Genomic DNA, 19655 nt, shown 5'->3' with positions numbered 1-19655 from the left:
TAACGAAGTGGTGAAGTGGTTGATGTATATGCCCCACATCCCGATGAGTTGAGCTTCCCCGCAGTGTACCCCGCAAAGTTCACCATTATTGCCCTAGCAGCTAGCTTGTTTTGGATGAATCATGTATGAGTGATGGATACTTAGGATGCCTGACCGAGCCTGGGGATCACTTGAGTTGACTAATACTACTCTGATGATTGGTGCGATAACGCTCGGACCTCTAGTGAAGGTGTCGGATCAGGACGGCAGACTTGTGTGGGGCAGAAATGTAGTAAACAAAGCTGTAGTAAGACAAATCCTCCGCGAAGTGATAAAGAAAATCTCCAAGAGAAATTATGGCGACCCTTACACATCCAGAGTGGGACAAAGAAACTGGTGGTCTGGAAGTTGCAAAGGCATTCGCTGATCAGATCCGCGGGAAGAATGGTAGCTACTTGAGTTCACTTCGAGAGATTGAGGACTAAACTAACACGTTGTGAGTACTCATCACTGGCGTGTCTCCTGAGAGTATCGGCTCTTCGATAGCCCTCTCCATCGCCTCACAAGGTCCCGCGCTTGTCATCCTCGCTTCGCGCACCAAGTCTAAGCTAGAAGAAGTCGTCAAGACCATCAAAGATGCCTATCCAAACGCGAATGTCAGGATCGTTATTTTGGACCTGATGTCTCAAGAGTTCGTGAAGAGCGCCGCAAAGGAAGTAGCACAGCTGACCGACCAATTGGATATAATCATCAACAACGCCGGTCTGATGACGATGCAACGTCAGACTACAAAGGAGGGCTTAGAGGCTCAATTCGGCGCGAATCACATTGGCCATTTCCTTCTTACCAGCCTGCTCATACCTCAACTCCTGTCCTCTGCCTCCTCATCGACTCCAGGGGCAACGCGGGTCGTCAATCTGACATCCCTCGGTCATCAAATCAGCCCAGTGCGTTTATCAGACTACAATCTTGAGAAGCGCAATGAAGATGTACCTGAAGAAGAGAGACATGGGCCGTTGCTGGCATGTTTTGCAAAGAACGCAGATGACGGATACAATGGCTGGGTAGCATATGGGCAGGCGAAGACGGCGAATATCTTGTTTTCAGTGGGTTTAGACAACAAACTCGGGCCAAAGGGTGTGAGAAGTTACGCTGTACATCCTGGATGTGAGTATCTCGATCTGGCAGAAATTGACGAGAAAAAGACTTGCCACAGTCATGCTAACAATGGAAAGCGATATTGACTGGCTTGAGTCGTGGCCTAGATGCTAATGAAGAAGCGGCGGTCAGAAAGACCAGCCGCTTTTGGAAGAATCATGACCAGGGTGCCGCTACTGTAATGGTCGCAGCACTTGATCCAGCTCTGAACGGTAAGTAATGGCTTGCTAGCAGCCAAGTATATATGGCCGCTAACTCATTATCAGAGCCAAAAGGCGTGTTGCTGCATGACTGTCAGATGTGCGATGCCATGCCATACGCGACAGATCCGAAGTTGGCAGAGCGATTGTGGGAGCTGAGTGAGACGCTGGTGCAGACGGATCTAAAATTGTAAAGCAATGAATCCAGCGAAACAATAATCGAAGCGAATGGTCGTATCAGAAGAAACAAAAATGCCACAACAAACTGGAAGCGTAGAGTCGAACAGCCGACTAACAGGCCACAACCGCCATGCCTGAAGAAAACCTCTGCATAACATGCGCTTCTTCGCAATCCTCTGCCAAGTCTCTCACATGGCGAAGGCTCCTCTGTGTGTCCTCATGATCGTACCCATATTGCTTGTTGCGGACTTCATATACCTCTGTAGCGATATCAAGAGCCTTGGAGAACTTTCCCAGGTGTTGCAGAAGAATGGATCGGAATTCTATAGCTTCCAATGTCTCAGCATGCGTTCGCCCATATTTTGTCCGTATGAGTGGTATCGCTGAAGCCAGAACAGAATGCGCCTCATCGAACTTGCCTTGGTCGTGAAGGGCAGTAGCAAGGTTTGTGTGTGTCTTCAGGGTGTCTGGGTGTGAGTCACCTAACTCATCCTGGAAGGAAGTGAGAGCTTCGCGATAAAGTACTTCGGCCTGCGCATGCTGCCCTTGCTCATTGATCGTGATAGCAAGATTGGCTTTACTTTTGATCGTCTCGGGATGAGTCGCGCCCAATATACGATACCGCTTTCTGAACACGTAGCGATGATTGTAGGCAGCTTCCTCAAGAAGACCCTGAAAATGAAGTGCAATACCCAAATTGCTTTTTGCTGTGAGTACCAAAAGGTCGTCCACATCATAGGTCTGCAGCCAGCCTTTGAGCGAGCGGCTAAACAACTTATGGGCGGCTTTATTATCTCCTTGACTCTGCAAAACTATACCAAGGTTGTTTGCCGTGACTAGAGTATCTGGATCGTTTGATCCTAGGGTCGCGTTTTTTGCAACTAGAGCTTTTTGATGGTACTGTGCTGCTCTTTCGTTGTCGCCGACTGCATGATAGGCTAGGCCTAGCCCGTTAATGCTATGCAGAGTGCGAATGTCGTCTTTCCCGAGGTTTCTGGTCCTAGAACGGTTGATGCGATGAAAAATATGTAGAGCAGTATCGTTATCACCCTGTAAAACACGTGCGACGGCTTCCTTAGCCCGCAGTGATGTTTTCGCGTCGAAATGGGCATGCAGCACACGCTCACCCCAGTTCTGGAACATCAAGACGAATTTCAAGGCTTTTTTGAAGTAACCCATTGTGATCAAGTACATACAGTAATGAACAGCCAGAGTTGCGGCTCCTGCAAAGTTGACAAGTTCAGGTGGTGACTCCATTGCAGTATTCAGTACAGTGGAGACATGCATGTGCAGGCTGGAAACTCGACGAAGTGTCCGTGGTCGAGTAAGGTGTTCACGAAACCCTTTAGTCAATGACTGGATAGCGAATACAAGGTGTCGGGAGCCATCATTGGACATCATGAGCTCCGACCGAATGATTTCTTGTGCCGATGAATCTATCTGGATAGCGTCCCCTGGAAGATCTTGTCGCAATAATGACTTTGACAGCAGATCGGCCACTGCCAGATACAGAGACTCTTGGTCAAACATGTTGCGCAGATATTGCATGGAGACTTTAGCATTGTCGAAAAATGATAGCATGGCGAGAAGGCTCTGTGCAACGCTTCCATTTCGGAATTGATACAGAGACACAACAGATCCGCCGCTTTGTGTGCTCGAATGGGCGATTGTTTGTTTGAGAGATAATCTGGTAGAGCATGTCAGACGGCTGGAAGTAACAACAACTCTACCCAACTTACACGTTCAGATATGAAGCCAACGTGTTAAAGGTACTCCGGAAGGAGGCTACTGTTCGCTCTATTTCTGCTTCCCTCCGCACCACGAACACACGCAGACTGATCTTGGACGGAACTCGGCTGGAACCGTTTGTAAGGAAAGGTTGTAACAGAGACTGAAGCCTGGTGGTATCTTCACGACACTGCCAAATTAGGCCGGCCATAGCTGGATGAAGATTGGTGGCTGTGCCTTGGACTTCATCTAGTATCGAAATCATAACCGTTGAATGATTCAACCAAGCTTGTATCTTTTCCGGTGCATGCCGTATGCTATGAGACAAGGCTGAGGCAGTGGTAGAGAGAACGATAGTATAGTGGAATAGTTGAGCGAACGCTGCTGCGCCACCGAGGGCAGCCATCACTTCGGCCATTGCGCACAGAGGGACACGAAAAATGGAGGGAAATAAGCTGTAACACGTAGGTGGTATGTTATGCTATTTATTATGCGGGTTGCCTATCGGTCATCGAGGCAAAGCTAGGTGTGTTCGTCCGTAGCGTATGGTATTTATGCAGGTTGTTGATTCGCTGTTCATGCAGGAAGGCTGCATCCTCATAAACCGGTAAGCAGGACGATTCTCTTGGCGTAAACGAGCCAACCGAACGTTGTCATTCCGCAACTTGTGCAGCTGATGGCGTTTCCTGCAATTGAGGCTGTGCGTGAGGCTGAGGGAATTGAGCATAACTGGTGTGACTCCCACGAGAAGAAACTCGCTCCCGCGGGACTCACTACGATAGATATCGTTTGCGATCGGCATGGGGCGTCGCAATACAGCTGTGTTTTCGTACATTGGAAGAAGCCATTCAGGTCATATTTGTGCTCTGAACTACGGCCGAAGAATCACCGTTGTCTTCACTCAGACCTGGCCAAACCTAAGCTTTCCGCAAATCTCTTCTCCATATACCCTACGGAGTCTCCAAACACCCGCCCGATGTTGCAAACCTGAATGTCGTACTCCATCGTATACGGTTTAGCAAAATCCATACACATATCTGATTGGATCGGGACATTGTCATTTTCTTTCTTGACATATATCGCTCGATTAGGGCTCTGATCGTTGACTTCTTGTTGGGTATATGCCTCGGTAGTGAACACTATGTCCGCATGTTCTCTACTTGGATATGCATATCCTTTTTGGAATATCGGTAGACAGACAGCATGAGTGGGCGTGGGTTTCACTACTGCGGACAACTGAGATCCCCATTGTGAAGACTCGAAAACCCGACCTTTCTTGAAAAACGCGCGCGGATTCTTAACGGGCTCAAAGTCTATATGAAATAAGTAAGCTGGCAATCATTTTAAGGAAGAACTTACAATTATTGGAACTGACATTCTCGTTCTCTTGATGTGTCCAGGCTGAGTTTTGCGTCTGGGTAAAGATTCCCGTCGCTGTCGCTGAATAACCGTCTTGTCCTGTAACCTCTAATTCATATAGAGGGCCCTCTTTTATCCAATAGTTATGTAATTTGCTCAAGTCAACTGGCACAACGTACCCAAGATCCTTCACCTTAACATTATATTGGATAGGATGATGAATACCGAAATATATTCTTGACGCTGTACTCAGGGGCTCCGAATCATTTGAAACAATGCATATTGGGTCTTTCTCAAGTCGCGCTTCCCCTGGTAGTAAAATAGGCTCGTAACCATAGCTATAAGCTATGGCGTGTTCAGACGGTACCACACCGGGTTTCTTCGTCCCTTGTTTGTTGTAAGTGAAGATTGGGCTAATTAAAGTTAGATACGGTAGTTAAAAAAGTTTTTTGTATGATCTCACAGAGCGTAACAGAATTCTCGTTTCTGCTGGACAACGATGAAGCGTCGGATTTGGGCGTGAACCATTTCCCCAAACCTAATCGTTGTAATATCATCACGTTTGTAGTTAGTCATGGCTGTATTACCAGCTGACTCTGTGAAAAGAACCGAGAACACCTGGAAACGATCAGTAAGTCTAATCGACCCGAAATAGGAAGACAGTAGTACTTTTCCTGGTTGGAAAAAGTCTTTGTGTCGAACGTAGTAGGCTGTGCACAAAGGTCAGCTGTATGCCCACGCTCGCAATTGAGGAAAAGCTATACATGGATCCAATCTCTCATAATTCGTGCCATGAATAGGGTTTGAGATGTTGTGGGTTCCATTTACCCGTGGTCCTTCCCCGCGGGGATATTCGGCAGGGCCAGAGACATAGGAAGAATCGTTTCGTTCTGCCCATCTGAAAAACGCCCACTGTTGTTGTAGTGCTTAACTGCATTAGCTGTAGAACTTCTGTTCACAGTGAATCAATGGCATACCGTCATAGTATTCATGAAATACTTTCTGGCAATTTATGTCATAACCTGACCTCAACCACCGTTGGTCGGACTCGCTCCAAAATTGCTGGGGCTGCGAAGCCATGTTTACTGCGAAGTGTAGCAGTTTCTGAGAAAGACCGGAAGCAAAAATGCTACGCGGAGATTGGAAGTTGCTGCATCGAAAACTTTGTTTCGATGGAGGATGATGTGCCCAACCTGGGGATGATTCAATGTTGGGTAACTGCTCCGGTCAGATGATCAGCCGCAATCGCCCCACTAAACGCCTGAGCCAGCTTGGCGCTGCTGCCTGCTCTATTCATTGATAACAGCGCAAACCATCTCACCTTCTACAAACCCACATCCATAAGCACACGATACAGATGACCGACAACCACTTTGGCTCGATTCATAAGGTAAGCGTTACTGACGATGCTTTGGCTGAGATAACGTGTCCGTGCACCTTGTGCCCGGATTCATCTCATGCCCCGCGAACACCATCTTAGCGATCTCAAATTTGAAGCTGTACAACACCACACAATAGCTTAATATTAATAAAAACATAGCATTGCAGTAATTAGATACTTGCGATTAACTTGTACTATCTGAATTTTTGTGGGAGGTTGACGTTGCGGCCACGTGATGTGGTCTTTGGTGGTGGAGGCGATGGAGGAGATGCAACTCTATCGCGAGCTCTATCCTCCATCGCTCGTTTTTGACGCTTGTTCTTAGAAGAGGGCGCTCTTGAGGCTTTACGCTTGCGTTGTTGAGCTTGTTGGGTGGCTTTTTTCTGGTGTTGAGCTTCAACTTTGCGCGCGCGTTCAGCTGCTTTCTCAGCTCGCTCAAGCTCCCTTATCTCCTTGAGCCTCTGCCTCTCTACACGCTTCTCCTCGAGCTTAACTTGACGCTGCAGTTGAACCTCCTCACGCTGCTTCTTGGCCTGTGCTTTTTGGAGTTTCTCCTCTATCTTATCTCGCTCCCGTACTACTTCTCTAGCTCGAGCCTCGCGTATCTTGCGAGGAGACCAGAAGACAGAGCCACCGTGATACTCCTGGCGCTGTTGAAGGTCAAGAGCTTTGCCCTTCTTCTTATGCTTCTTTTTATGTTGAAGAGCCTCCTTTAAGCCCTCGTTCTCATGCTGTAAAAGCTTATACTGCACAGAGAGATGGTGAACGCTTGAGCGCAGCTTTCTTGCCTCATACTGATGGCTATCATTGACAGCAGCTCGTACTAACCGATCGAGCTTTCTCCAGTCATGATCAGAGAGCCCTGAAGATGAGCTTCTCTCAGCTTCTGGCGTGCTGGCAAATCTACGAAGGATAACGTTGGGATCTATTGGCCATATACCAGTAGCTTCAAACGCTTTTAATATAGTTGATTGCTTAAACGAGGCCTGCCAAGCTCTCCAGAAGAGTGGGAAGAAGTCTCCTTTCTTAATTGGAATGAGGCCTTGAGCCTTGTAGAGATGGTTAGTGAGCTCGTTGGAGTAGGCTTGAGAGAGTGGCTTGAACAGCACTACATCGAGCGGCTGGAGCGTATGAGTCGAATGGGGAGGAAGGATCATGAGGAGGATCCTATGGCGATCGCAGTACTTGATAAACTCCATCGTGAGGTGAGATCCATGGCCATCAAGGATGAGCAATCGCCATCTCCCTGATCGCTGCTTTGTATAGCGATCAAACACCTGCTCTAGCCAAGCTAGGCCTACGTCATTGTTTGACCAGCCTGTTAGAGATGATGAGACAAAGACCTCATGTTCTCCTGCCTTAATATCCTCCACCCAACTCGATCGTATGGCTCCATTTTTAGCTGCGTAGATAAGGGCTGGAGGCAGCGAGCTCCCATCGGCGCAGCAGCAGGCCAGGAGTGTCAGAAACTCGCGTGATCCATCCTGGAGAGATGCTCGAACCTCTTTCTTATCCCATTGACGCCTGCTAAATATCCTCTTACTCCTGCCTATCATACCAATAAGGAAGCCCTTTTCATCCATATTGTATATATCTCGAGCCTCTAGGTGGTATTCGGTGATCTTCTGGTGCAGCAGCTCGAAGTAGAGTCTATACTTTGACTCAGAATCAGCCAGGTGGCGCGTACGATCCATGGCGGTGGTCCACTTTGAGATAAGATAGATCTCGTGTCGGTTAATGAAGCGAGTAACCCAGCTCTCGCTGAGCTGCTGATGGGCTACTTCTGATGAGAAATTCCTGATCATCTCTCTTGTAGGAGGTAGGCCTTGCTTAGTGAGCTTAGTGATATATCGTACAAGCTCTAACTCTTGTTGTGGGCCGATAGCTTGCTGCTGAGCGTATCCATCGCTCCTAGGCCCTGTCACGCGCCTCCATCTTCGCCCTAGCGTTGAGCGGTTAACCCCCCATTTTTCAGCAACTTCTTTTAATGTGAATTTCTCTCCTGGATCGCGCGATTCTAAATCTGCAATCGCTTCATCAATCGGAGCCATAGTTGTGGAGTTATTGCGCGTCAAAGTTGTAGTATTGAGACACGCGTCGGTGTTCGGCGGGGCATGAGATGAATCCGGGCATGAGGTGCACGGACACGTTAGCGGGACAAGCTCAAATACTGCGAAACAGGTTACGTCGAAGCATCTCCCAAGCCCCGTACCCGCATTTGCGCTACATGCAACGCGCTTTCCATCGCTGCATCTATTCCCAATGTATCAGCGGCAAGATGTGAGCATACCAGTGTGCTCAAACTGATGACGAGTTTGGTCACAATCTTTGGTGTCGCGGTCCCGTTGATCTCCATAGGGCCCCATGACGGCGACCTGCGGCGACAACGATAGCGACGACATGAACCCAGCATTACACCATCACCATCCCTTCGACCATCATGATGGTCTTGCCGACTATTCTCGCTCATGGCTATCGTCGTCTGCACTTCTTGGAAAAGACGATCATCACACGTTGAACATCTTTTCCGCAGCTTCGAACGCCTTTGGGCGCACAGCCAGCATGGCTAGTATCGTCTCCTCATGCGCCCTTCGATTGTTACCTCATCTATATGCCTGGTGCCAACATCACGACGGCCTTGCCGACTTTGCCCACTCATGGCTATCGTTCTTTGCCTTGCTTAAGAGGATTGTTCATCACACGTTGAACATCCTTCTTAGAGCTCTGAACGCCCGTGAGGGTACGTACAGCATGGCTATTGTTGCTCCCCTATACGTTTACCACTTGTCGCTTTGCACAGGCATCTGGTTTCTATATCGGGATGGCTTTACTGGCTTTGCCGACATCGCTTGCTCAAGCTCATCGTTCTTTGCGCTACTCGGGAAGATGTTGCATCACACGTTGATCATCTTATTCGAGACCCTGAACATACATGAGCTTGCAAAAGGCATCATCGGTGTCATCTCTTCACGCAGGTCCGAGCTATCTTCTTTAGCTTTCCACGGGTGTATTCTCACGGTGCACCTCGTAATACGTTGTTATATCTTATTTTTCTCCTGTATTTTCCTCTACTAAAACCCAGGCTTCTTCATTCGCATGCAGCGCCACGCTTTCGCTCATTCGCTTTCTAAGCTACCCTTGCACAAGTGCCAACGCCAAAACTGGTGTGGCTATCGTCTATGCAAGCAGCAACCTTTCAACGAACGACCATTCCATCAACAAGGTATCGGCTTCGAAGGCGGCGACAAACAATCCCCCACCACGTCCTGCACCGAAGCGCTATCCAACTGCTTCACACCAGAGCAATATTAAGAAGCTGAACAATCCGCCTCCCCATCCCCAACCAAAGCTCTACCCGACTGGACCACACCAGAGCAGCGTCAAGAGACCGAACACCCCGCCTCCACGTCCGCAACCGAAGCCCTACCCGACTGGGCCACACCAGACCTGAAGGAATATATGGGGCAGAATGGGGGTGGAGGTGAGTATGCACAGTTAGTCGAAGCTATCAATCATACACAACTTGTTTCAAGCTCGAGTCAATGATCGGATACTGTTCAAAGCTGTCTTTCGCTTATTTCCGCTTTGAAGGGGAGGGGGAGAAGTTGCTGGTACACACGCGTTTGTCTGCATGAGTCTTGGCTTTACTACACACTAAATTGAATGAAATCTATGGGCTTTTTTTGGAATTGATGTCTCCTAAGCGTCGGGTGATGTGTTGTGCTCGTTCAGATATTCGCTCGAGCTTTGCAAGCTGTCCAGTCACTTTGTCACGGAAAATCAGCAACGTTGTATATTCTTAGCTGATCACTAGGTCCAACTAACGGCGTGGTAGCATGTGAACCATGTTCAGGCTACGAGGAAAATCACTTGATGATAAGGTGAAGACTGATACACACGCAATGCAGAGCAGGTAGAGCCGACGAAATAAAGTAGCATGTCTCCATAATCCGCACGATATAGACCGCCATTCACCACCCTCCACAGCCAGATACTCCTACAAAATCATACCATATAGCGAAGTCGAACCTCCAAATGCGAGCCCCGAAATCCCACCACTCCTCATAATGCCATCCTCCTATCCTCCCAACCACCCAATCACACATCTACACCAAAAAGTCAGTCACCTACTTTCAAGTCTAGAAGAAAGCATACATACCAGAAAACCCTGTAAACGACCAGCGCTCACAGTTCCTCGACACCCTCTTCTGTACCTCACATAAGCGTGCACTGTGGAAAAGCACCTGAGCCGTCGACCTCAAGAATACCTGGGACCACGGCCATGGGCATGGCAACGGACTTGCCAGCGTCCTGGAACAAGGTGCTGGTCTTGAAGAAGCGGGACCGGAGCTTTGGGGTGGTCTTGGTGAGGTCGATGTCGATGTCGATGATGTTGAGGACCTTGGCGAAGGTAGTGGTGGAGATGGAAGTCATGAAGGAGACGATGGAGACGAATGTGGTGAAGGTGTAGAGCTGAATCAGCAGCACGGTGAGGGTTTGAAGGAGAGACATGGTGACTGTGTGTGTAGTTGATGGTTTTAGATCTGTTTCCGTGTTGGGGAGTTTGGTAAAGGGAGTTGAGTGAAGTAGTTGTTTGCTGTGAACTCTTGCTTTGCTTTGCTTTTGAAAATCGTTAGAGTAACGTTGTGTTGAGTTCAGAAGGCAGGGATACATGGGAATTTGTATCTCACAGAGGGAGGGGGGTGGTGACGGTGCCTTGCCCAGCAGCTATTGTTTGCTGCTTACCATTGTACTTGGGTGGGCAGGATGGGGGTGGCATGTCGTGGTATGTAGAGGTGGCATGGGATGAGCGGATTCTGCTTGCTATTGTTCTGACTTGGAAGTATCTGAGCATACAGGCTGACTAGGTCTTTGGGGGTTGATTACTATCATCAGCTCTTAGTATTACTACCGTGCTGACGAGATGGGCTCAAATAGATTCATCCGGGTGCGTTAAACGTAATGGTATTGTTCTTGCAAACCAGGACACGTATTACTTACTTCAAACGATACCTATATGCGAAGTGAAAGTGAGTTGTGATGAAACAATAGCTGCAAGTGTGAGTGTGTGGAGGAGACTGAGTGACGTCACCGCCACAAGCGGCCAACAGAGACTCAAGTCGGAACAATCAATGTCAACCTCACAGATGCATGTAAAATGGAAGAATATGATAGTAGGACATGAATTATTATATACAGTACATGTCTGACTCTTTCTGCTCCGCTTGAACCTCTGTTCTAGACTAATCATTATCTTTCCTATATACGTTCCCAAAACTTTTGATCATTAATATTATCGTCATTCAAGTCTCCATGACTCCATCGCCTTTAGATTTTTCGTTCTTTAGTTGCCCTTGAGAAGAGCAGCGAGAGCACCGGCAGCCTTGCCCTTGCCCTTGCCTTTACCCTTGCCAGTCGCGGCGTCACCAGCTTGTGCGCCGAGGACGTTCTTGGGGTTGGTTCCGGCGACGTTGTTGATCATTTGACCACCGTTGATTCCACCGGCGGGAGCGACGTTGTTCTTGGCCTGCGCAGCCTTGTTCTGGTACTGTGCGACAACAGCGGCACTCGGGGGGTTGATGACCATGACCATTCCCTGCTGGCAATGCTGGGCCTGGGGGCAGTAGATGTACATGGGCTGGGTGTCGGTGACGGGAACCATGAACATGGGCGAGTTGGCAGTTTGGCGACGACCGTTGGCGGCGTTGGGGCTACCCTTGGGGTTACCGGCGATAGGCTGGAAGTCGGAGAAGAGGGCGTTTGCCTGGGGCTTGCAGGGCGTGTTTGCGTCGGAGGAAGCCACACTGTGGTTCTGGGCGGCGAACACAAAGGCAACAGTGTCACCGGGCTGGGCCGTGACAGAGTTGGGGGTGAATTGGAACTTGTTGTTGGCAGCAACCGTGACCATCATGGTGGCAGCGGATGCGGTCAAGCTCTGGGCGAGAACGGCGAAGACGATGTTGGAGAAGAGCATGATGGCGGTAATAATATGTACTTGGGAGAGATGAAAGAATTATGAACAAGGAGGTTGTCGAGGAGTTAATTATTAGGTATATTAAAAACGGAAAAGATGCAAACTGAAGACTAGATGGGAAATGGCCGGCAAATCTGCCTTGCAAATGGTGGTGGGCAGCATCCTTCATATACTCGGTGATCAAGCGTGCCTGAGTGCCTTCTTCGGTATGCCTTTCATCTTACTACCATCAAGGACGAAGCTTGAGGCTCACCGGACGCTGTTTGCCTTGTGGTTGCGACGGAATTGAGGGAGTTGAACTCTATAATGTTTGGAGATGGTCCTCTAAACTGTGTTATCAGTGGTCGAATGCCAAGTTTCAAACACGGGGAAACATTTCGGATGGGTCTAGTGGTCAACGGCGAACTCCCACTGGAGGAAACACTCGGGTGACTAGAAGTGAGTAGTTTCTGTTTTCTGTTTCTTGCTCTGAGCGTTCCGAATCATGTGGGTCTGGATGAGCGGATCATGTGAAGCCGATAAGGTTTGGCCTCATCCAAACTCCTTCACTGGATACTAATACGCGTCGGCCCTTCTTACGTGCTCACGCAGGACTGCTTTCATGCTGGTATGAGTTTCCTACCTTTTGCCTTTGCTACTGTCGTACTTCAAAACATATTGTCGTATTTTACCTTTTTGTTCCCTACTATTTCCTCCAAACGGACCGCTTTGCGATGCAGCTGCAGTAAGACACGGCGCGATGCGTTGCACTGAGTTTGCAGAGTGTATCCAGAGGCAACGACCACCAGGCCGAATTTCGAATGAAGTTCGGAGTTTGAACATGTTGCCGATCTCCGCTCCAAACGACAACTCAGCAAGGGAAGTCCGAGGAGATTGGAAAAGTCGACTAGACGCGACGACAGACTGGTATGCGCGATGTTGGGATGGGAATGGCACAAAGGTGCTCAGTGGTAAAGGTACTAGTCGGTAGACTGCAACGTGTAGCGGAGGAGCACGGAACGCGTTCGAAACTGCAGCGTTGCGGCACTAAAGCTTCCGTTGATTCAGTGACGCGGAGATCGTGTTCATGAAACGACGCTGCTAGACACATTCAAGCGCGACGCAGATGTTGTGCAAGCTGATGCTGTCTGTTCGAGAGGCCACCTACGTAGTTTGCTTCGTGGTTCTAGGAAGCGATGCCACAGCCCTTGTTCACGTACAGTGTATTTGGCTGCGCGCGTCTTGGTACTGCTTCGTTTTCATCGTGTGCCTCACTTCAGGCACCGTTGTTGCCTTTGTGGTGTTACAGAATGAATGTGCAATGCTGATGTTTTCTACCGGCATATGTGTGCTTAGTCAGTTGAGCATGGCGTTGCATTACGCGTTAATGTTGGCGGCTCTGACAGTCTAGAGTCTGGCGACGTCGGTAGATTCGAAGAAGGGTCGGTTCCGAAATCGATAGTGTGGTGGTCCCGACTGCCAGTGGCGCCGAGCAGTCGTGGGGGGACGTGGCTGTGCGTTCGGTTGTCCCGCTGGTGTTTTTTCTCCAGGTGAGCGACGTGTGTGTGTGTGTGTGTGTGTGTGTAGCTTGACGTGAAGAAACACACATGGCAGACAGTAGACACTCCCCGCACAACTGCACGTTGGGCGTTTAAGCACAACGCCCCGTACAGCGGCCTTCCAGGTTCGCAGCGTATCCGAGTCCCAACCGCTAGGCTAGCAACACCGAGAGCATGTTTCGACTTGGGATACCGGCCTTGGCAGGTGTTCCTGCAGGGCTTGGATTAGCGAGATGAGGGAGCGCTGTACGGGGCCGCGTTAGCTGAGACTGAGCGACAGTTTCAGGCCGAGCCAGCAGGGTAGACCCGGCGGCGCAGCACCTAGTGACAGCGAAGAGAGGGCGCGCGAAAAGGACGGCGGAAGGCGACGGGCAGCGACGTGGAAAAAAGAGGGCAAAAAGGGAGTCTGGTACGAAGCTAGCAAAGAGCATGACCGGATCTGCAATAAAAGCGTGACTGGCGGCCAGGTCCAGGGTCTGCACACCACCACACGCTCCTCCCGCCCCGGCATGGATAGGATATTGGGCACGCAAGATACGAGCAGGTTTGATGAGCTGACAGGAGGTTTGAGCGACGGCATTCATGCATGCAGGAGCTCGGCAGTAGTGCGGTATTGTATGTCATTATGTCGGCCACGATTCCCAGGCTTCCCCATCCGGGCCATGTCGGTGTTGTCGTCACGTCCCGTCACGTGCAGGGCGAGCGCTGGACTGAAGACGCCCGCAGCGCTGGTGGTGCCGACGAGGACCCCGTCGGCGCTCAGCGCAGGCTTGGACGAGGTAAATTTAGACCGTCTTGTTCGTGGCTGAAGACAATCGAGGCCAACCGCAGACTGGCCTTGACGGCACTGGCCACTCACGGTGCGACGTGGCATAGCCGCCGTTGGCAGACTACTGGGACGCTACGAACGAGTGGCCTATATGGTCTCGATAGACGCTACGCATGCAATGCAGCGCGTGTTGCGGTGTGCTGTGGGCTGCCGTGCTCGAGCAATGAGACGCCGAGCACTGGGGCAGCAGGTAGAGTGACGGACACAGTCAGACGGCGCTGCTGCCAGAGCGCCAAGCGGGTAACTTTGTGGAAGGCGCGTCTGTGTCTACGTCCGCGCCCTCGCCGTGAGCGGAAGGAGCGACCATGGCATCCCATCCCGCAGCCTCACCTCATCACTGTGAAACTGCGGCAGCAGCCAAACGCTTTGTATACAGTAGCAGAGCAACGCAGCATGAAGGCAGAAGGTCGCATCTAGGGTACACGCACGCAGGAACGGTCCCTCCTCCGTTATTGCGCATCAGGCCCAGTGTTTCAACCATGCATCCAGCTCTGCAGCCTGTCCAGGGGGTTGCAAGTGCGCTAAGCCCGATGCAGCGCCGCTGCCACAAGCCCCGTTGCCTTATAGCGCTCTCTTTCGTCCACTGGCCGTCTTTCCTCGCTGCTCGTCACTTTTCTCTCCTGGCCCCTCCATCTCGCCCTTTCCTCTACCTCTCTCTCTCTCTCTCCCTCGCTCTCTTCTCCCATCCAGTGCCGCTTCTGCATCTTCTACCTGCTCCGATTGCCTTGGACCAGCTTATCCCCCGCCTAATCTGAGATTGTGCGAGCGCGCCAGCCCCGTCGCTCCGACCCGAGAGAAGAGCTCGCCAGCCGACGCATCACCTGTTAATAGCTCCAACTACATTGCCCATCGGCCGGTTTTCGATAACAAACGCTACCTTACAAAAACCCGATCTGTACGATCCTTAATCCCATAATCGCCAGCTTCAAGGCCCGTCTGCCCACCACCACCACCAACCTTGCCGCCCACTGCCAGCCCGGCCTCTGATCTGCGCCCACGCTCCCTCTTCCCGCCTCGTTCGACTCCCGAGCGCCGTGCATCATCTTCGATTCTGTATCCTTTCTCGCGTGCATTAAGCATACTCTTTGTTGCTGCCTTACCCTTTGTCCGCAACTCTCTTCTTAGACCACCACCACAATGAGCATGGACGCTGGCGGTCTTGCTCAAATGACCTACAACAACTTCCAATCCCAGGGCGGATTCGGCGGCCCCACCTCGAGCTTTGCGTCTCGTGGTAAGGGTGCTCAGCTGAAGCGTCTCAGTGTCGCCTCGCCGCCCAAGGTTGCCTCGATTGCTGAGGACTCGGTTGCCACGCCTCGCACCAGCCGCTCCCACCTCCTGGCCGGCCTCCGCACTGCGCCCAAGACTCCCACTGTCGGTCAGCCTCCTGCTTCGGCTCCCTACTCGCAGCCCCAGCACAACCAGGGTACCAACAACGCCAACCGCTCCCAGAGGCAGTACAATGGCGCCAACCAGGGTATGCCCCAGACTGCTATCGGCTCCGGTTTCAACCAGTCGCACCAGCAGCAGCCCGACTTCTACAACCAGGTCCTGGCCCCTCCCTCGTTCGAGTTCGATGACGGCGAGATGGACCCCAATGTCGCCGCCCAGCTTCTGGCCACCGAGCTGTACCTCGCCCAGAGGCAGCAGCAGCTCCAACAGCAACTGCTTGCTTTGACCACCCAGCAGTTTGGCAACATGAACATGCAAGGCCAGTACCAGTCACACCAGTACCCCAACACGCCGTACACGCCCCAGATGAACGCCTACGGCCAGCAGTTTGGCAACACTGCCATCCAGGAGACTAACCAGCCCGGTGTCTACCTCGTCTTCAACCAAATGACTGGCCAGTACCAGTACGTTGTTGACCCGAGCTACCAGCACGACATGTCTGCCCAGAACGGCGTGCCGGCTCTGTCGCACTCGCCGCCTCCGCCGACTCCCCGTTTTGCTGTTTCGCCGCCCAAGACTGACACACCGGTCCTCCATGTGTCTCCTCCCAACGAGAGCAACCCCAGCCCCTGGGCCACTCGCAGCTCCTCGCCGCCCAAGAAGTCCAACACCCCGCCTCAGGATGTTGTTCCGCTTCCGCCGCCATCCGCCAATGCCTTCCGCCGTGGTCACAAGAAGAACATGTCTTCTCTTGCTGTCGATGGCCGTGCTGAGACACCCGAGGCTCCTCGCTCAGCCTTCCCCCGTCCTGGTGGCTTCCCTGCTACCCCCATGACCGGCACTTTCGGTCCTGGTCAAGCACGCGCTGGAGAGCACCCGATGCGTCAGCCTCGCAACCCTCCTTCCATCGAGGAGCTCAAGGAACGTCCCACTACCAAGCACGAGGGCAGCAAGAACTTTGCTACCCGCCAACGCCGCCAGGCTGTGGGCAGTCTTGTACGAGCTGGCATCGGACGCCGTGCTCACCAGACTGGTAGTGGAAGCGCTTCGCCAGACAGCGAGCACTTTCCTTCTTCTGACAACGACACCGACAGTGTTCACAGCGGAGGAAGCGGTAGCCTCTCCGGAAGGCCGAGCATTGGCAGCCTTCGTGCTGTTGCAAACGGCGCCATTGGCTCAGAGCGCAAGGCTTCCAAGGAGCGATCCCGCGACCATTCCGTCAACCGCTCTTACACTGCCAATAGCGTTAGCAGCGATGATGGCGCGTCTGTCGGGGGCGGTCTGGTCGACATCCGCCCAGAGGAGAACGGTCAACGCCGTGGCATGCCCAAGCTCGTCCTTACCAGCGCTGAGAAGCGCAAGAACACCGTGTTCTAAGTAGGTCTGCGGATTGGACAAACCCCATCAGGGACTTTCTCCCGTGTGAATATTACTGTGGCGCCTTCGGACGCGCTATGTTACGGCATTACGATCATTTCCTTGCCCGTTTGTTCTTTCTGTTCTTGCATTTGACCAAAGGTCAGCTTTGTTGTTTATCGAATATCACGATTATCCTTCGTCTCTTTCCCAGCACAATGGAAAGATCCTCATTCTCCGTCCACATTTGACTTTTTTCTTCTTTCTTCACCTCTTCTGACTTTGACGCGAACTGTTTTCAATGAGCATGGTGGCAAGCTCTGTATGGGATTGAACGGGCGAAATTTGGACATGCTTCACGGGCAACGATCTCTTTGCCTGTGGCCGAGAGATTCTTGCACTCCTTGGGCTTTTTCGTGTTGTGTGCGTGTTATCTTTTGTTCAAGAGGGAGGACTGGTGCACTGGGTTTTTTAAATCAATCAACAACAACAACAACAACAACAAAACAAATAGCAAATACTCTCGCTACTGCATGCATTTTGGCTTGCAGAGCGGGTAGGACAGAAGTAGTGGCGTGAATTCATGTAGGATGAGATACCTAAATGCAAACACACTCGCTTACCAACATTGACTTGCACAATCTTCACCGTGTGATGTTTGATTTGATTTCAATAGTGATAGCATTCAAGCAGCCATCATTGCTGTCGACACGACTCAGGCGGGTATATACTGCAATGTGTCCTTTCTACTTGATCTCACTTGATTTGATATCCTGAGGACTTCACGAGGTTATTCCGAAGTCTTGCACTGCATGCCTCACATCTTACATCACACACGCAGTTCCGCCGCACACATTGTCTGGGCCCGTCATGCATCCGCGTTCGCTGGAATTAGCATCATGACTTATCATCGTCATCACGCATGCATACATGCGTCGCGCGACGACCACGATCTGCAAACGGAACCACACATCAATGCTCACCTCCAGCCTCTCTGACCCAAAACCCCGTCCGTCCGTCCGCGCTCTCATTTCGGTTCTTTTTGCCCTGGAAGATGGCTTTTGCTTCTCCGCAAAGGCCGGTTGGGCAGTGGATGATCAGCCTGACCGCATGATCCGTTGTCCGGTACGTACGGTACCTTACCCCCTTCTCGCGTGTCGCGTAGGGACGCACGCAACACCAGATCGACACAGCGGTTTATTGGTACGTACCGGTAGGGCTGGCTGACTGATGATCGCATTTGATGGGGCCTGGTTAGGCAGGTTTGCCTAGGTGCTGTAAGTAGGTAGGTAACTCGATCGCTGGGGTGGGTGGGTAACTAGGCATCGATATTTTTCGGGGCGTCATTGTGTGGATGGGTGGGTGGATATAGGATCTGATGTAGGCGGCATTAGGGGTCTTGGTACGGTAGACGAATTACTTGTCTGGGAAGGTTTGGCAGGGAGGTGTGGATTGTAGGGAGCAGGTGTTTGGGGATGGAGTATGGTAGTTGGGACTTTTCGTGCTTGCTAGTGGAGTGGGTCCGATGCGGTTGGTGGTGTGGTGTGTGGTTTTGGTGTGGTTGACGCGGGGTCGAACTGCGCGCGAACAAAAAGTTTGGGAAGTTTTCCCAAGGTTAATAACGCGAGATTTGTATGCACTGAGCGATAACAATAAACGAACAATATTGACGACGACAACAAAAGTGTAGAATTATCGATTAAACAACTATACCATAATCACCATGGCAGAAGCCCCCATCGTCCCCCAATAACTCCCCCACCACCCCCGAAACAACACCCGAACGCCCCCTCCACACGCTCCCTCCGCCCTTCACTCACGCCACTCTAACACCCATAACCCAAGGCGCCGAAGCCCTTGTCTACAAAACTACCTTTCTCACCCCCTCAACGCCCGTCGTCGTAAAATACCGGCCCCCGAAACCCTACCGCCACCCCACGCTCGACCGACGCCTCACAAAACAGCGGTTACTAGCCGAAGCACGCAGTCTGGTGCGAGTGAAGAGGGATGGGGTTAATGTACCCGGGGTACTGGGCGCAGATTGGGAAACCGGGTGGTTGGTGTTGGAATTTGTGGAGGGGAAGACTGTGAGGAGGGTATTGGATGCGTGGGCGAAGGAGAGGAAGGAGAAAGACAAGGATGGGGCGGGAGATGGAAATGAAGGGGAGGGAGAAGACAAGATACACAACCTAATGCGTCTGGTAGGGACAGAAGTGGGTAAACTACACAACCTAGGTGTTTGTCATGGCGACTTGACTACGAGCAACATCATGTTACGTACACCACCATCACTACCCTCCTCCGACGCAGACTCTCTCGACGGCACGGTCTACCTCATCGACTTCGGTCTGACGAGCGCGTCGATTCAAGATGAAGATAAAGCGGTGGATTTATACGTCCTTGAACGCGCATTTGCGGCTACACATCCGGCTGCAGAACCGCTGTTTCAAGAGGTGCTCGCAGCGTATGGTGAGATGGGCAAGGGGGCCAAGAGCGTGTTGAGGCGGTTGGAAGATGTAAGGTTGAGGGGGAGGAAGAGGAGTATGCTTGGGTGAAGCAGATGAAAGAGGGGTGGAAATAT

At 51.4% G+C, this 19655-nt stretch overlaps 8 protein-coding genes across 8 annotated transcripts; 3 read left to right on the top strand and 5 right to left on the bottom strand.

The window, feature by feature from the left end:
* Positions 1 to 335: 335 nt before the first annotated feature.
* On the top strand, positions 336 to 1531 carry PtrM4_085500 (FabG, Dehydrogenase with different specificities (related to short-chain alcohol dehydrogenase); the record flags this gene model as incomplete). Its single annotated transcript, XM_001940175.1, has 4 exons — positions 336 to 426; positions 481 to 1146; positions 1215 to 1349; positions 1404 to 1531. The coding sequence occupies 4 exons, from the start codon at positions 336 to 338 to the stop codon at positions 1529 to 1531; spliced, it is 1020 nt and encodes a 339-aa protein (XP_001940210.1).
* Positions 1532 to 1628: 97 nt separating this feature from the next.
* On the bottom strand, positions 1629 to 3098 carry PtrM4_085490 (kinesin light chain; the record flags this gene model as incomplete). Its single annotated transcript, XM_001940176.2, has 1 exon — positions 1629 to 3098. The coding sequence occupies one exon, from the start codon at positions 3096 to 3098 to the stop codon at positions 1629 to 1631; it is 1470 nt and encodes a 489-aa protein (XP_001940211.2).
* Positions 3099 to 4142: 1044 nt separating this feature from the next.
* PtrM4_085480 (uncharacterized protein) lies at positions 4143 to 5180 on the bottom strand (the record flags this gene model as incomplete). The annotated part of the gene is made up of 3 exons (XM_066106675.1): positions 4143 to 4558; positions 4605 to 5017; positions 5068 to 5180. The coding sequence occupies 3 exons, from the start codon at positions 5178 to 5180 to the stop codon at positions 4143 to 4145; spliced, it is 942 nt and encodes a 313-aa protein (XP_065963613.1).
* A 999-nt stretch (positions 5181 to 6179) lies between these two features.
* On the bottom strand, positions 6180 to 8036 carry PtrM4_085470 (TolA, Membrane protein involved in colicin uptake; the record flags this gene model as incomplete). Its single annotated transcript, XM_066106674.1, has 1 exon — positions 6180 to 8036. The coding sequence occupies one exon, from the start codon at positions 8034 to 8036 to the stop codon at positions 6180 to 6182; it is 1857 nt and encodes a 618-aa protein (XP_065963612.1).
* A 2164-nt stretch (positions 8037 to 10200) lies between these two features.
* On the bottom strand, positions 10201 to 10497 carry PtrM4_085460 (Mating-C multi-domain protein; the record flags this gene model as incomplete). The annotated part of the gene is made up of 1 exon (XM_001940179.2): positions 10201 to 10497. The coding sequence occupies one exon, from the start codon at positions 10495 to 10497 to the stop codon at positions 10201 to 10203; it is 297 nt and encodes a 98-aa protein (XP_001940214.2).
* A 911-nt stretch (positions 10498 to 11408) lies between these two features.
* On the bottom strand, positions 11409 to 11959 carry PtrM4_085450 (Atrophin-1 multi-domain protein; the record flags this gene model as incomplete). The annotated part of the gene is made up of 2 exons (XM_066106673.1): positions 11409 to 11434; positions 11473 to 11959. The coding sequence occupies 2 exons, from the start codon at positions 11957 to 11959 to the stop codon at positions 11409 to 11411; spliced, it is 513 nt and encodes a 170-aa protein (XP_065963611.1).
* Positions 11960 to 15463: 3504 nt separating this feature from the next.
* PtrM4_085440 (Med15 multi-domain protein) lies at positions 15464 to 17095 on the top strand (the record flags this gene model as incomplete). Its single annotated transcript, XM_001940182.2, has 1 exon — positions 15464 to 17095. The coding sequence occupies one exon, from the start codon at positions 15464 to 15466 to the stop codon at positions 17093 to 17095; it is 1632 nt and encodes a 543-aa protein (XP_001940217.1).
* Positions 17096 to 19344: 2249 nt separating this feature from the next.
* Positions 19345 to 19600, top strand: PtrM4_085430 (uncharacterized protein; the record flags this gene model as incomplete). Its single annotated transcript, XM_066106672.1, has 2 exons — positions 19345 to 19543; positions 19596 to 19600. The coding sequence occupies 2 exons, from the start codon at positions 19345 to 19347 to the stop codon at positions 19598 to 19600; spliced, it is 204 nt and encodes a 67-aa protein (XP_065963610.1).
* Between the last annotated feature and the right edge of the window lie 55 nt (positions 19601 to 19655).

This window comes from Pyrenophora tritici-repentis, chromosome 3 (genome assembly GCF_003171515.1).
Source record: "Pyrenophora tritici-repentis strain M4 chromosome 3, whole genome shotgun sequence".
Taxonomy (NCBI): Eukaryota; Fungi; Ascomycota; class Dothideomycetes; order Pleosporales; family Pleosporaceae; genus Pyrenophora; species Pyrenophora tritici-repentis.
Note: the sequence above shows the minus strand (reverse complement) of the source record. Positions and strands in the feature narration are given on the sequence as shown.